Genomic DNA, 16899 nt, shown 5'->3' with positions numbered 1-16899 from the left:
GGATCCCTGCAGCAGCTCAGCCGCCCACCCGTGAGACACGCCAGGCCCTCTCTCCGGCCCAGAGCCCCCTCAGCACCGAGGCCCGGGTGAGTACTGCTGCTTCCCCACCCGCCTCTGCCGCACCTCCTGGCCACCCGTGACGGGCAACGAGCACGGTGACGGGCAACGATCACAGCGTGCGGTGGCGTTTCCACCCACCTCAGCTCTGCAGAGGCATCGGGCTGAGCCTGCCAGGTGAGAGCAGCCCCACGAGGAGGCCGGGGGGGTCTTGGCAGAGGCACCAGCCCAGTCTGGCTGTGGTTTGCGAGCAGCACAGCCTGGGCACCCAGCACTGGCTTGGGCTGAATCCACCGAGTGGTTTGCGTCCTCCTCTCCAGGTAGGGTGAGTTCCTCTGCTCCCCAGCCCTGTCTCGGCCAGTGATGGACCCACGGAGGATGTGAGATGCTTTGTAGGGAATGAACAGGGGATGCTCTCTTTTTGTCTCTTCGCTTACAGGTGAAGACTGCTCAGACCTTTGAGGTGTAATGTTTTGAGTTCTCTGTTAAATTGCTTACTGTCGTGCTGAATTAATTACCTGTCTGGCTTTTCTTGAGTCCTGTTTATATGTGGCCTTGAGAGTTTCCTATTCCAGCAGCCAATAAAGGGCACTGCGTGGAAACAGTAAGATCTCAATGTTTGCTGCATTGTGCACTGCCTATTAAATTTTGCACATGCGATGGGAGAAGTTCCTGTGTTTTCACTCTAGTTCATTTGCTGCATTATAAACTTTAACCTCCAGGTCATCAGCTCTTTATTTGGTAAACCTGTTGTGCTGCTGCATTCAATCTTCGTACTGTGTTTTCCTGTGCTTTAGGCATTCACCCTATCCTTTTTCAGAGGTCATTTTTTAAGTCTGGGATGGCCTTTTTGAAATGCGGTGAATGATACTGCATGTTGTGTGGGAGGCTGTTGTGTGTGCTAGCAATATTTCCAGTAATCTTCATTTTCACCTACATAACAAAACAGTTTAGTTTTATTGCATGCTTTGGTTGAGCCATAGGTATTAACATACAGGTCCCTCTTCAGAGATGAGTTGATTTGGTACCTTGATGTGCAAGTTGCTTAAATTCTCTTCTGCAGTACTGATTTATGTGTTATAAACTTTATTAACAGCATAGTGCTGTCATCAAGCCAAAGCACCATGCAGCAATACTTCTATAAAACTTAGTAAAATACTATATTGATAAGGCAAAGATTGGAATCCAAGGGAAAAAAATCTTGTTTCACCTGAGACAGGAGTCTCCTGTGCTGTGGTGTTCTGCCTCTGCTATAGCAAGGTACAATTTAACAGGCTTCATCAGGAACCTGAGCAGGCTTTTTTTGAAAAACCTTTGTGTGGTGCCTGGGCAATACAGCCCTAAACTCATTCCTTCTCTCCCAGCGGAGATCTCTGTAGGCTCAAACTACACCAAGCTGTGACCTGGCACTGTTGTGGTCCACATGTGGGATCTGTAAACAGACATTGCTCCAAGATTGCTTCTGGCATGCAGTGGGTTAATGGTTGTTGAATACTGGACCACTAAAAGCAGTGTGCTAGTTTTTTTTATTTCTTTTCCATATATGTGTGGATTGAATACACTCTGACCTGAGCAGCAGATACTGCTTCCTTGCTTCTCTTAAAACAATAGAAGATATGCCAAAGCTTGTGTCCAGGGAAGAAGGCAGGTCACTTTGTAAACCCACTGAATGCTGCTGATTGCAACAAGGGCTGGGAGAACAAGTGTTCCAACAGGAATCCAGGCTCTTTTTTCCTGGTCACTTTTCCTGAGTAGATGACAGAGAGGAACAGTTTTTCATGAAAGCTGATCATTCCTTGACAGCAGTAGCTGCTGTGACACTAACAAGCCTGAGCCAGCTTTTAATGTTTAAGAGCTCCAGAACCAGTGCCAGCTGCCTGCTCTTGGTGGGAGTACATCAGGTCAAACTGTGTTCAGCCCTCAATTTGTTATCAAAGGACAGCAACGTTGTTGAAACTTTTGGAGTGGGTCCTGGGTGAGGAAGGACTGATTAAGGTAGAACCCTTTTTTCTGGGAAAGAATTCAGACACACATTAAGGCAGAAAGGTAGGACAAAAATTTGCAAAATACCATAGAAAAGATTAGGAGAGAGATTTTTTTTTTCTGAAACTGGCTCCTCCTAACTTTGATTTGTACCTGGTTTTGTGCTGGAAAGACAAACAGGAGGAAGTTCTTCAGGCAAGCAACAGACCTATGCAATTCCTTGCCACAGTCTCTGCAGATATGAGGTTTACAGGGGTTAGGGGGGAAACAGGACAAGTACAAGGAACAGAGATCTATTGAGGATTAAAAATGCCTATTGGCCTCAGTAATCTGAAATTTGGAACACCATTTCAATCAAGTAGGCTCTACAGTTGTCCTGTTGATACTCTTTCATGGTGATCTCCTTATGGCCATAGTTGGAGACAGTTTATGAGCCTGCCAGATCCTTGTTTCCTGGTCAGTATGCCTGTTTTTTTAAAATGTTATTTGCCCATATCTTTACTAAATCACACGTTATTTCAGACAGACAGATATATACCCACTCGTTGAGTTTGTATGATCAATAGCTATTCCTCAATGGGAAAATTAAAGAACCTTTCTTTTTTCCATTTAGCATATTTCTTGATTTAACAATAGAACATGAACTTTTCTTCTTGATTGTTTTGCTTTTCTTAATTTTTTTTTCTTTATTAGGCTGATAGGAGCTTATATATTTCTTCAACAAACAAAAAGTTACAGCCACTTTTGCTTTGTATCTACCAACCCACCACTACTTCTTTGCCCTGTCCTTCTCTGGCTTTCAGGACTGGGAAGGATGAAAGCCATCAGCTACAGTGTTTACTGCAGTCTACCTCAAATCTAGCTGCCAGATAAATAATTACCTGCCCTTTAACAAAAATATTTTACTTCTGGCTGTGTAACTAAGTAATATTGCAAATGTGTTTGTGCACCTAGGTCTCTGGACAAAATGGGGAACTTGTCAATGAAACCCAAGCACCTGAGACAGCCAGATAGACACGTAGCAAACCTCTCTATTGGTTGTGCTGGCAACTATAAGTTTCTGAAGGACCCAGGTCTAGGCATCCATGTGACTGGGCAAGCTGATGTTCTTTGCAGCAGGGTGGTTGAACTGGAAAAGGAGCTGAAAAGAAAAGATGAAGAGTTACAAGAAGGTCAAAGTCTTGTTGCTGAGCTTCAGGAGCAGCTGGCTATGCAGACTAAGGTCATAGCAGAACTCACCAAGGAACTTCAGAGCAAGTGTATACAGCTGAACAAGCTGCAGGATGTTATTAATACTCAAGGAGAACACTCTCTTCAGCCTTCTCCATTTAGAGCAACTCCAAAGAATCAAGTCTCTGCTGACAGGAGGAAAGGAGCTAAGGAAGGTGTATCTGCAGAGCCAACAACACAGCTGTATGATTTGAGCAAGCAAGCTAAGTTTTCCTTTGAAAAATCAAGAGTCCAAAAGGATTTCAGGTAAGCTTATTGCAGAGGGGTTGTATGTTTGTGTTACAGGAATACAGCTGCGATCCCAATGATACTGTCTTTGTGAAAAATTACAATTTGAGTACCCAAATTTTTTTTGCATAGGTTTTGTCACTATGGTAGTTAGATGCTCGCTGGATTTCCATTTAGCTTTCAACCAAGAATCATCTGCATCCCCCTAACTTCAGATCAAGTGGTGGGTGGCATCTGCATCTTCACTTTTAGCCCCTTCAGTGTTTGTCTTTACCATCAGCTAAGCAGAACCCAAGTCTCAGGTCTGGGTTTGCCTACTGCTTAAAGTTTAAGCTGTTCTCTGCAGTACTGATGGGCAGAAGGCTGGATGTCTTCACATTGGGGCAGATTCTTAGTCCTGCCTTATGGATGGCTTAGGAAGGAGCAGGTGGCCTCAGTTCAAGTGCAGCATAGACACCAGTTCTCAGCTGTGTACTAGCTTTGTCAGCCCAGGGTCAACTCACTCTTGCAAACGATAAGAATTGTTTTTTACAGCATAATTAACCTGTTAGTAGCTTCCTCCTCTTCTCCCAGATTCAGTCCTTGTTAAGGAACCCATTTTAATTTTTTCTGCTTTGAATCATTACACTTCTAGCCTCTACAGAAGACAGAAGGAGCAGCAGTTACAGCTCACCTTGTGGACAATTTTCAGACTAGTATTCTTACCCATACTGTAGACCCTCTTTTACCTTATGGTTATCTGATTTAATATCATGATAGCCAGCAAATATGTGGACTTCAGCCAGCAAACAAAGTGTTTCCGCTTTGTGGGGAGCTTTATTATTTTGGGGAGTCCATGACACATTTGAACCTGTACCGCAGTAGAACTAGGAGTTATCAGGCTCAATGTAGTTGTCATCCATCCTGTGTTATATCCTCAAAGCTATCTTTCGAGCCTGAAAGGCTGCCTGAATCACCCTGAGGAGCTGAAAGCTTCAGCAAGCAGTGTTTTTCTGTGTATGGGAACTAAGGGAACTGTAATTACAACTTGTGATAAAATGTTACTACCTATCTTCTTGGCATAACCCTTGTGCTGAAGTCCACCAGATTGTTTTCTAGGCTGCTTTCAGAAGCAGAATTGTAATAACACTGCAGAGTGAAGCACAGGACAGGGTGATTTACCAAGTGCATCACAGACTTCACCACTCAGTACAAAAGCAAGTATTGCAGCTTATGCAGTCTAAACATAATGCTGATCATACAATAGATTAGAGAGCCAGGAATTTTCTGTCTTGATTCAGTGGCCAAGCAGTTCTAACACTGCCATTTTTCTTGAATGCCATCTTCATTTTCTTGTCTTCCTAAACAATGGCATGAAACAGAAAGGATAAAGGAGAACTGGCCATTTCATTTTCCCTCCCTTTTATCTTTAACAGTCTGGTTCAAAATAGTTATGGTAGGGCTCCCATAGATCCATAACAATTTAGAATACATCATTCCTGTATTGATTTGATCTTGACTTTAATGGAAACAACTCTTTTAGTATTCACTGCAAAAGCACTAAGAACAGACCACCCTATTCTCCTCCCCACCATTTCCAGCTTTTGTGTTATTCTTTTCACCTTATTTCCTTCTGTTCAATGCTATCCATGTTTCCTTCATTTGCACCTCATTTTTTATTTTAATGGCCATCACAGAAGATGAGAATTCAGCTTTCATTTGTCTGCTAACTACTGTCCTGAGTATAAGTAATTTTATAGTGAAGTTGAACTCATCATTTGTTTCATTACACACTGCTAGTAAGTGCATCAACTCTGCCAGAGTAATTAGCATGAGAGAATTAGCTATGTTGCTCCCTAAGCTGAAGTGAGAAAAAGTAAATAAATAAATAAATAAATAAATTTGGAAATGCAACCAAAACTTCAGCTTTTAACACTAAATATTGCTGGAACATTTGTTGTAGCAGACTCAAGAGCTCACATGAACTTATTTCTTGGCAGGATTATGAATGAAGAAAAGTATATCATAGAATCTTAGAGTATCTTTATTAAATCAGAAGAGCTAGAATTAGGAAAAATGATTTCTAGGGTATCCTCAGTATTCGATAGATCATGCCAGAGATTAAATTACCTTTTCTTACATTATTAAACTCAAACTCAACTTCATATTTTACCCATTGTTCTTAAATTACCAAGTAATCTTCCATAATTAACCATTTTCTAGATATATTTTTGGTAGGATATAAAATGGCAATATATCCAAGTTTTATTTGTAGATCTAGAGACATAGCTCAATAGTTACTAAGACAATTAAAAAGCTGATTATGGACTCTTAATAGCATTACAGCAACAAAAGTTATTTTTTTTAAGTGGTGCTTTGTAGTAGTTTTTTTTTTTTTTTTTTTTTAAAAGTCTGGAAAGTAAAGTAGAGGCATGTCAGAATAGTTCTGGTTTTATATACACTTGCAACTGTCTCCAAGAGTTCATGACTTTCTGGCTGAGGCTCTGAAACTTTAGCCTGCATTATGGGCAGAATTCTGTTATGCAGTTGAAGTGACTCTGTTCAAATATCTTGGGCTTTGAAAGGCAAGAAACTTAGACTAAAACCACCAAGAACTGGTGCCTTGAATTAATATAGGTGCAGTACACTATCAAAAACTCATTTCCTGTGGAATAATGCTCATTTGCAAGTTGGCATATTTTTTTTCTGTTGCAGTCATAATTTGTTGGATATATGTCCTTTGGACAACTTTTAGACTCAGAATGTTTAGTACCTTTATCAAAAGGCTATTTTATAAACTCACATACATGATACGCACCAAGGGAACAAATCAGACTTTACTCAGTGAATCAAGTAATGGGTGAAGACTTCACTAAGACTTCTGGGATGAGGTCTGTCTTCTGATGCAGTAGTGACCAAGCTATCTTTTGATCTTCCAAATGCTTCAGAAGTGAGGAAATAACACCAGAAGTGCTAGAGGCGTAGTAGTGCTGTGTCCACCACCTAGGTAAGCCTGTGATACACATGCACTTGTTGAAGTCATCCCCTTGCAACTGAGATAAAATGCGTAGAGGTTCAAGCGTTTGGTTTCCTTACACAGGTTGTAAACACTTCAGGTAGGTCTAATTCAAACAGTTGGCATTCATAAAAGGACAAAGTCTAACCTTGACTGTCTACAGAGTTCTGTCCATCGTGTTTTAAAAAAAATGTTTCTTTATCTTAGCAGTGGCAATAGGAGCTTTTAGAGTTGTTAGTGTAAGCAGCTGCTTCCCCTTTATAGAGTAAGGATTTAATGGAGCCCTGAGGGGAGAATAAAAACCTATCTCACATTTAACAGTTATGTCTCCTACCAGTCAATACCAACAGAAATCCAAGATCTCTCATCACTAGGACAAAGTTAGATTGAGGGAAATCAGTGCTTCCTGAAATATGTCATGCCCTTAACCTGTGGGATGACAGGTATCTCCTCGTGGGAGGGAATTCACTACTGTTCACGGAAAGATGTTTTTGAACTGTCAAATGGTATTTATGGGAGTGTGAGTGTTTTGACAAGGGCCGCAAGGAACATCGGTAAAATAGCTAACAGCAGGGAAGGGAACCAAGCCTGGACAGGAGCTCTATAGCAAAGCTCAAGCAGCATAGTAAAGGAAAGTCCTGCTAGTGGTGGGACCCAGAAATATCTCAGGAACACCAGAACAGTTGTGTGGAGCTGTGCATCCCCTTTTTAGCCTCTAGAAAGAACAGTGCAGTAACTGGTACAAATGCAATATCAAGTGTCACCTGTCCTTTCAGGACAAGTAATTATTTCCAGCAGGTCTTGAAGCTAAGGTAGGTGTAGGGGAAGCAGAGAAAAACAAAACAATATGTACTGTGCTAGATGCCTATGAAATGAGCAGGCAACTGACTGAAGAGCTTGAGGCATGATTATGATACTTCTAGGTCCTTTGCTTAGTAGCCCACTGCACTTCCTGAACCAGCAGCATCAGAAGGTTCAGTATTTCTGCAAGCTTTAGTGCTTGCTCTTAAGTATCAGTTTATAAGCCATTACTGTATTTTATTGCAGTATAATGTGCATGATGCAGGCCAGGATAAATTAAATAAGCAAGGTCATTTTCAGCAGAAAATCAAGTTAGAGACTATATTCTAATAATGCTGTTGCTTTCAGGAAAAGCTAAATTATTATCTCTATTTCTAAACACAATCTTAACCATTACTGCTTGATTTTATTTTCTTGCCTCTTGTCATTACCATTACTGATTTTCAGACATTAGATGCCTAGTAACATGTTAAGTCTACCTCTGTTCATTCCTGATTTCCCTCAGGAAACTTTCCCACATTACCTGTGTTTGATGAAAGCTTTGCCTTGTTTTACAAATAGAAGCAAGAGGAAGCCTTAGATGTTCCAGAAAGCTGTGAAGGTGTTAATTTTGTTAGGCAGTTTGCCTACACCATCATAATAGGAACAAGGGGACTTGAAAGCAGAATGTAACTTTCACTGCAGCAGTAAGAAAAATCACTCAGTAATTCCATAAAAGATTTATCAATGCAGCGTTTGTTTAAATGCATTCATTTCTGGCATGCATTCAAAGCACTACAAGGCTTTTTACAGGAAGCCCTTGACCTAGAGCATGTGTCAGTCAATCAGACTTCACAGGCTTCCCAATGTGTACACAGAGCCAGCTTTATCTCAGTTGATCGCTCATTGTTAGTCAGTTCAGCCAGCTTTGATTTTTCCACATTCTCTCCTTCTTAAAATCCAGCGGCTGAGATCTTCTATCAGCTGGAAAAATACACTGATCTTGTTTTTAAAACATCCTTTTCTATATCAACATTTCCCACTCCAGGAGACAGTGCAGAGACAGCATCGCAGGGAGCAGTAAGAACATGGCTGGTCCCCAGGGAAAAGCAAGCCAGGAGCCTCAGATGACCACACAGCACCCTCCCTGACCAGGATACTGTCCCACAAGGGCCAGACAGGTTAGACAGAGCAGGGTGGTGATGACAGCACCCAGCATAAATCTCATCCAAGAATCAATCAGTCCAAGTGCAAGCTCTAGCCGGGAAACATAAGCAAAGTACTAACAGTGTGGTGCCAAAATCCCTCTAAAAGACAAAAATAAATCCCTATAACATAGCTCAAATAAAACCAGACTTCCCAGACCTGAGTGTAAATAGGGTCTGCATGCCAATGGAGCAGAGGGTGTGTGGATGGAGGTCCCAGGTGAGGATGATCAGGGTGGTGACGGCCTGTTACTGCCAGTGGGGTCCTCACAGGCTGCTCCTTGATCTCCGGTGTGCCTGCTTTACATGCCTTTTGTCTGGCTTTTGTGAATACCCCAAAGCTTTTCCAAAGACATTTCAATGAAACCACCCTGTATAGTTGTACTTCACAAGGGGCATGCTTAGGGAAGACTTCTCCCCTGTCTGCTCCTTCTTAAGGAGACAGGGCCAGTTTGTCATCCCAAATGGGCAGACCGCTACCGCGCTTTTGCACAGGTAGGAGCATTTATGCTGTTTTTTTTTGTCATCCACACAGAGAAAGTGGATACAGCAGAGGTAGGCAGAGTTTTGTGTGTAGGAAGATAGAGGACAAAGAGCAGTGCTGAAGGGAGCTGCGTTAATCCCAGCCCTCACCCCTGCCCACCCCTTACACCCTCTATCCTGGGCTTATTGTGCAAATGTGGGGACAATGTTCAGCAGGTACTCTGCTAGCTGACCTTCCCATGGTGTCCCACTCATGACTTAGTTTAGTAGCTATGACAAGGGAATGCCATGGGATCAATGGCCTTTTGCAGGTTCAGGGCAAGTTCTCAGTTGTTTAATCACAATCATTTACAGCTTGCTTCATTTTTCCCACCACCAATGTCTTTTAACATGTTCCTAAGAACCAGCAGTGCCATGTTAGTCATGCTTTGGCATACTTTTTTTCCTTGCTGCTTACCCCACTACAAAGAAGAAACTCTTCATACCATCGGTGTTGAATTTAACTCTGTTACTATCATTGGTGTTTTGTTTCTGCTGGCTATTAAGAAAAAAATAGACAGGAATGTTAGAGAAATGGACCTGATTTTATAACAGATTGCCATTTCTGTACAGGCAGAGGAATGTGAAGACAGACCTTTCCCATTTCATTCCTTCACATAAGCAAGGCTGTGTATTTTGGTCACGCATTGCAGAAAGCATGGTGAGAAACAGTGCGAAACATCTGGGGAGTGTTCCTTCTGCTTGGAGGCTTTTCACATCTAACACGATGCTTTCTTTGATGGGATCGTGCAGGAGGAGAGAGGCCGTGGTGTGGCACTGCTTCTGGGATGCATGTTAGTTGCAAGGATTGTAATATACATCTGTGATACTGGTCATGCTGTCAGTGTTAGAAATTAGATGAAGCATGTTGAGAGGAATGAATGCCTGGTCAATAATATATCCCAGCAGTGCTTGATCTTTGAAACTTTGCTTTTTGATTGAAACCAGTGAGAAGAAGCTCATCACAGACGCCCTGAATAAAAATCAGTTCTTGAAGAGACTGGAGCCTCAGCAAATCCGAGATATGGTGGAATGTATGTATGAAAGGACTTTCCAGCAGGGGAGTTATGTCACCAGACAGGGAGAGCCAGGCAATCACATTTTTGTGCTCAAAGGTGAGTACTGCTTGCCTGTACAATGCGTAAGTGCTAAAACCAAGAAAATAATTTCTAAGTCTTTGCGAGAGACAGGAATGTTGATATCTGCATTCCTAAATCACTCATGCTGGCCCCACTGAGGGCAATGCAAGTTTTATCTGTGAATTAGTGAGAGCAACAAAAAATACCCTAGAAACGTGAACCTTGATTTAATGCTATTTCCTGGTAAAATAAATTGAAGTGCTTCTTCCAGCTCTGAAACTTAGAGGCCAGGAGAGGCTGGTTTATACCTGTGTTTCAAGGCACTGTTTGCATCCTTGCTGCTCCCATTTCTGTGCTTGAGGGAGTGGTGAAGCCAGAAATGCATTGATTTACTTTCCCTCCTCTCTGTGGAACAGAGCTCAGATTTAATGCATATTATCCTGCTGATTTTTGACAGAGGGCAGACTGGAAGTCTTTCAGCAGAATAAACTCCTCTCCTCAATACCTGTGTGGACAGCATTTGGTGAACTAGCCATTTTATACAACTGCACACGGACAGCTTCTGTGAAAGGTATACAAAGTGTATTATAACAATATGGTGTGGACTATTGTGAGGTTCCTGATATATCCAGTTTATCTTTGAATAGAGTATGTAGGAATTAGTTGCTGTTGTACTTTTTTGTTTCCATATCATTAAGTTATTGAGTCTCACCAAGATCCCTTTACATGTTGCATTTGTGACTGGCATTAAGGAGAATTATCCCTTAAATATCCCTAGATTCCTTTTCTAGTCTGCCATATTATTCTGTGACAGACCAGTAAGTGACCAAATAGGGTTTTCATTCCTCATCCCCATTTTTCCAGTCTCCACCATTCTGTGAAAATAACTCGTGTTTGGAGGCTCACTTCTGGCCTTGTCTCAGTCGAGGAACCTTGAACCACCAGTAAGTATGAAGAGTTCATGCTTACTTAAAAGGGAGCAAATGGAATAAAACAAAAGTTGTTTGCTTTAAAAGCTCATGGTCTTTCTTCCTGCACCCAATTTAAGTACTTAAACATTGCTGGCTATGTAGATGGAGTAAGCTCTTTTTCTCTCTCTCTTTTTTTTTTTTTTTTTTTTTGTGGCTGCCTGATAAATAGAACAGCATCACTAATGTGATTAGTTTTTGTCCTAGCATTTGAATCTGTTCCCTATTTTTCTTTTTTGCATGCTGTACAGTATTACCATTGTAAAGTGATGTTTCAGCATAGTAAGATGTCATGCTGTTTTGGATCTTGATTAGCGTGAATTGTTTCTGAGGTAGGACAAGGTCTCTCCAATTGTTGACAAGAAAGGGTATTTGTATACTTAAAATCCCTCCAGAAATCCACACCTCCCCACTAGCTTTCCTGCGTTTCCTTGTGCTGAAGGAGGAACACTGCAATGCCAAAACTGAGCACAGCTAGCAAATACGTAGGCGAAAACTCTGATGCGGATGCTGGATCTAGTCAACCCCCTTACCTGCAATGTTTGAAAAATGACAAGCGAAGGAGTTTAGCCAGACAGCATTTTAATGGCCATGGTTACCCAGCAGCATCTTTATATGCATTAGCTGTATTTGAAACTGAGAACAAGATTTACTGCTGTGTTTCTTTCTAGATTCCTCTTTTTCTGTCTCATCTTTGGAATTGCAGGTTTTTGTTTGTTTGTTTATTTTCTAGCTATGTAATTGGTTTATTTAGTTAAGGTACAAGATACAGGAGATGGAAAGCTTTAATACTTGTCGTATTTTCTTCATGGAAAGTAAACTGAAAGATGTTGTTTAGGAGAAAAACAAAACCAAAACAAAACCTTTGCTTTCCCTTCCAGCATCCAGAAACATTTTTTGAGCTCTTTTAATAAATGCCAGTTAAGAGTGTATGTGTACATCAGGATTAAGTACAATGACTGACAACTGACCTGTGCATCTTTTTAAACCTAGCATTGTTCTTTCCTGTAAAAATGGTTTTATGTTTCTGATAAATAGTCGAACTGGGGAAATCAGTTGTTATATTTTATTTTCCTATAGCTTTCTGCAGCATTTTTCCCAGAGAAAAGTTTTATTCCTTCAACTTACAGAAGGAAAACTACTGAGTACAATGTAGCACCTTGAGAGAGAGAAATAGAGAGAGAGTAGATTAAATAGAATCACCGTATTTTGCTGAAAGAAATAAAAAGTGCAGCGTGTTCTGTTGTGTCAGTGACTGCACACAGAGGCCGCTTAGTTGTTTGCATCTTTGATGCTGGGTCTTGTGCACACTTGCTGCATTAATATTTTTATTACCTTCCTAAATATAGTCAGTAAGCTGTAAGGTTTGTTTTGTTTGCTCTTCTTTCCCTTAGAAAATGGTTAAATTAGAGGAAAATATGTGTGAAAATCATAGGATTAAATGAAATCACATGAATTTCTTCACCTATGTTATTCCTATCTTCTTCCATATCTCACAAACATGGGCATGTAATCAATCTGAATTAGAGATGGATCTGAGCCGTAGCATTCAACATTTATGTCATACATTTATGTCACACATACTTTAGCCAAGTTTTCTTCCTTCAGATCATCTGTTTTACAAATTACATTGGAGTTTTCAAGTGCAAAGTCTATCCATGATTAGGAATATATTTTCATGGGCATTCAGCCCTGATTATGCCCATAGCAAATGGCTACTTGTTCAGGGTTACTCACTTGATGGGGCTGCTTTGAAAGCGCAAACTGAAGGAGCCATTTGGAAATCTAAGCCTTATTTTAGTGAGGGTTACTAATGTGGGAGCTGGATTCTTTTAAAAGTCTGATTTAAGGTGTTGCAGATTTAAAAATTTGTCCTTGGGCAATTTGTAAAGGCTAGTCTATTTTGTACCATGGCCTAATACTGTAATATCTGCCACCAGATCATAAGGAAACATTGCTGATTTGTTGTTGTTTTGTTTGGTTTTATTTTGTTTTCTTAAAGCAATCACCGATGTAAAAACATGGGCATTGGACAGAGAAGTGTTTCAAAACATCATGAGAGTGACAGCACAGACAAGGCAAGAACAGTACAGAAGCTTTCTTAGAAGGTAAACCTCATGCATTTGTGTTTCTAAGTACTGGTCTGAGCTACTTGGTAAGGTGCACAGTAGCATTGTGCGTGTTTCTTACAAAGGGACAAAAAGAGGTGCATTAAGAAATGCAAAGGGCCTTAATAACCTTAATATTTATGTCTTTCAATTTTTTTTAGGATTCACATAATTATTTTGTTTATTTTGACTGTCTTTATCTATTGCATTAGGAAACAGCAGTATCTGCTTGATGAAATGCATGCTTTTAAGTAATGGAACAAATGTATAGGCAGGTTACATGGCTAGAAGTTAAAAGGATGCATTCAATGAAGAGAGTTAATGAAATCGTCCTACTAGAAGTTCATTTGCTGCTGGAGTAGATTAAATAATATATTCTTCATCCCTTGGAGACTTGAATATGAGAACCATGTATCTTTATTTATGAACACTTTCCAATATAAATTACTACAAAATCTGCAGAGTGGTAAAGGAGAATAATACTCTCTCATACAGGGAATACTGAGGAATGTGCAGTTTTTTCCTTTAGAAGAAATAAAGTTAGAGGTTCCAAATCATAATTAGCTGATTTCATATTTTCTTTTCCTTTAAAAAGCATCGCCGTTCTGATACGGTTTCAAACTGAGATCTCAAGCCTGGCCCTGCATGTCTTTTTGCATCCATTGCTTGTCTCCATCTTTGATTTCCACCAGTATTTCTTTGTTGAGCCCAGTAGCTAGAGAGCTCCATGATTTCCAAACTTTTACCAGTCAGAGTGCTATGGAGGAGAGGTTTTTCCATGCTTAGCAGCAAGTTCACTAAGTCATCACAGTCGCTGAATTCTCTTCTAATAGTTACAAAAGTAATAGTGAAGTTTCTAACTTTGTCTGATTTCACAGTCTCCGCAATGCTTTTGAAAATACATTGCTGGAGTATTATAGTGTCTTGTTTTTGCAATGAATGGATTCTATATGACTTAATTTTGAATTTGGGCCATGTGCCTGCTAGAGCTTTTTCTACCTAACAAAATACAAAGGTGATTTACAAACTAAGCAATGTTTGCTACATTTCTATAATTGTGCAAGTTCTGCTTACCTAAAAAGCAAGATGTGAGAGTGTTTTGACCTTTTAAATATTTAGTGCATGTTTTATATGTTTTATATTATGTGTTTTGTATCACAACACCAGTTTAGCTAGTTATAAAGTGTGATTGTACAAATTATATAATGAGAAGAAATCATGGGGAAAAATGTTCGTCATGATTTTTTTTTTTTTTTTTTTTTGGCTTTGCATTTCTGTTTTCTGGTAGTGTGTCTCTCCTAAAAAATTTACCTGAGGATAAACTAACCAAGATCATGGACTGCCTGGAGGTGGTAAGATACTGTTAAGTTTTCCTGAACAGTATTACTGGCATACAATGTGGATATGTAATATTTTCATTTGCCTTGGAATACATACACTGCAAAATGTAAGGGAGAACAGACCTGTCTGTCTTCCGGATGCATCTGACAACAGCATTTGGAGGTAAAATTTAGGTATATAGTCATGGCTGTGATGTTTTGAAAGAGTAGTGGTAGCTATTGATATTATTTGTATTGGGAAAGTCTTTAGGAACTCCGGTCTTGGAACAGTTCTACAAATGATTGGAGGAGAAGAAAAAATTAAGTGGATTTTTAACAAATCACAAAATTGAAAATTAGCATGGAAAAAGTTCTTGACTGAAAGTTAAAGAATTGGGCAGTGAAAATGGGATTCCTTAGAGAGACAGAAAAGCTGGTGGTTTAATCCAAGCTGGTGCTTGGAATAGATGATTCAGGCACTGCCACTGTGGTGACAAGCCCCAAATTACTTTGAAAATGGACTTGGATTTGGAACTCTTTTAAGAGCTTTTTATATTTTATCCTCATTTTTTCCCTGCTTTGTAGGGATGATACCAGTGCTAATATTTTTTATTACATAGTACTGCATTTAGATATGTTACAGCCACCAAGCTTTACACAGTGGAATGCTTGCATATTATTATGGGACACAACCTATGCTGGAGTTAGGAAGTTAAACATCAATGGAACATTGAGACATATTGACAGCTCTGCAAACAATGCAATTTATCAAAGAAGCTAATGTTAAATCAGGCAATGTTGTCTCTCTCTTTATCACCCAACAGGAGTACTATGACAAGGGAGATTATGTTATTCGGGAAGGAGAAGAAGGAAATACCTTCTTTATAATAGCAAAAGGAAAGGTAAGATGTAATAAAACAAACTTATAACAAATACAAACACTGCTATTTCAAAAGCTATCTTGGGGGGTGTGGTCTTTGGTAAAATCTGTTCAGTTGCTTTTATGTTCACAATGCTGTGATAAAACCTAGAGTTGTATTGCAGAGATGGGAACCTTATTTTCTTTGGCAATGAAGCCATGTTACGCTGTTACAACATAATTCAAGTTTGTTCTGAAGTTTCTCAACTCTGTAGCAAAGATATAATGTCATTTTTTTTGTAAATGAGATCTGATCTTCTTTCTTCTGCATGTTTCATTATCTGACAGGTTAAGTAGACCATTTTACAGTCCAAACACCAGTAGGAACCATGTTTTCCTTATTCGTTGTATTTATTTCCTGATTTCACAATCCAGGAAACTAATTTGAAACAGTAAAGTGCTACTTGAGGAACTAAAGAATATAATTTGCTTCTTCCAGTATTTTAAACTATATTGGTGCTCGAATATGTGGTATGATAAGATATTTATTTTTTTAAAAAAAAAAAACAACACACACAAATATAAAACTCTGATTATTTCATAAATTCTCAGGGATGATTTATTTGTAAAGGTACAAAATGTTAGTTAATATTTCTGCAGGCTGTTTAACTGAGAAGCCAAAAAGATAATATGATGTCTGCCCACTGTGCAAACCTGAAGTATTTTTCTTTTTTCATTGAAATTGCATTTATTTTGCTTTGTTTTAAAAGGTGTGATGAGAAAATGTTAGAGGATGAGAAATAATACATAAGTTTGGTTTTGCCATTTCATCAAAAATGTGGGAGGGGCTGCAGGATGTTTACTGGTTTTAATTTTTGAGAGAAAGTAGAATTTACATTTATTTGTTAAATACTGCAGCTTCACTGAGTTTTAAGCATTTATGAAATATACAGAAAGAAGGGGAGACCATGGAATGCTTTGACTCTTACCTTCCTAATTTTTTGTTCCTGTCCTTTCAAGGTGATAGTTACCCAGAGTACTGCAGATCACTCACAGCCTCAGCTGATCAAAAGTCTACATAAAGGAGATTACTTCGGAGAAAAGGCTCTCATTAGGTTAGTTCTCACTGTCTGGTGTATAGTATTTCAATGGATATGTCACTGTGTCAGATTGTACATTTCATGGCTGTTTTGAATATAATCAAAACCATTTGAATATCAAATGAATATAATCAAAACCATTTGAAATGCCAGCAGGTCGAGGCAATGGCTGAATTTATCTTAATGTTTTTTGTTTCCAGAAAAAACTTACACTGTCATTTACCTTTGTTTTTTCCTGGAAAAAAAATAAATAAATAATAAAATTGCTGGCCCTCTCTTCATTGTTGCTTTTTGTTTCTAAAAAGCTGTGATGAAATATTGTTCCAGGCTCTCTATGACTCCTAGCATGGGTAAGTTCAATTGTTAGGAGTACAGAGAGTATGTGACCTATGAGTCAATAGCTTCTTCCTAGTAAATGTTTTCAGGCTTTTATGAGCTGTCAGAAGGTCCTGGTTTATTATTTCTG

General features: G+C 39.5%; 1 protein-coding gene across 2 annotated transcripts in view; it reads left to right on the top strand.

The window, feature by feature from the left end:
• The first annotated feature begins 387 nt into the window (after positions 1 to 387).
• Positions 388 to 16899, top strand: part of PRKG2 (protein kinase cGMP-dependent 2) — a 31084-nt gene continuing 14572 nt past the window's right edge. Inside the window, exons 1-8 of one of the 2 annotated variants that reach the window (XM_038178895.2) lie at positions 388 to 496; positions 2995 to 3516; positions 9949 to 10115; positions 10537 to 10650; positions 13050 to 13155; positions 14444 to 14507; positions 15299 to 15376; positions 16354 to 16448. In XM_038178895.2, coding sequence (XP_038034823.1) covers positions 468 to 496; positions 2995 to 3516; positions 9949 to 10115; positions 10537 to 10650; positions 13050 to 13155; positions 14444 to 14507; positions 15299 to 15376; positions 16354 to 16448 — 1175 coding nt within the window. In that variant the 5' untranslated portion in view covers positions 388 to 467. The remainder of the gene's footprint in view (positions 497 to 2994; positions 3517 to 9948; positions 10116 to 10536; positions 10651 to 13049; positions 13156 to 14443; positions 14508 to 15298; positions 15377 to 16353; positions 16449 to 16899) is intronic. The other variant, XM_038178896.2, reaches the window with a different exon arrangement.

This window comes from Anas platyrhynchos, chromosome 4 (assembly GCF_047663525.1).
Source record: "Anas platyrhynchos isolate ZD024472 breed Pekin duck chromosome 4, IASCAAS_PekinDuck_T2T, whole genome shotgun sequence".
Classification (NCBI taxonomy): domain Eukaryota; kingdom Metazoa; phylum Chordata; class Aves; order Anseriformes; family Anatidae; genus Anas; species Anas platyrhynchos.
Note: the sequence above shows the minus strand (reverse complement) of the source record. Positions and strands in the feature narration are given on the sequence as shown.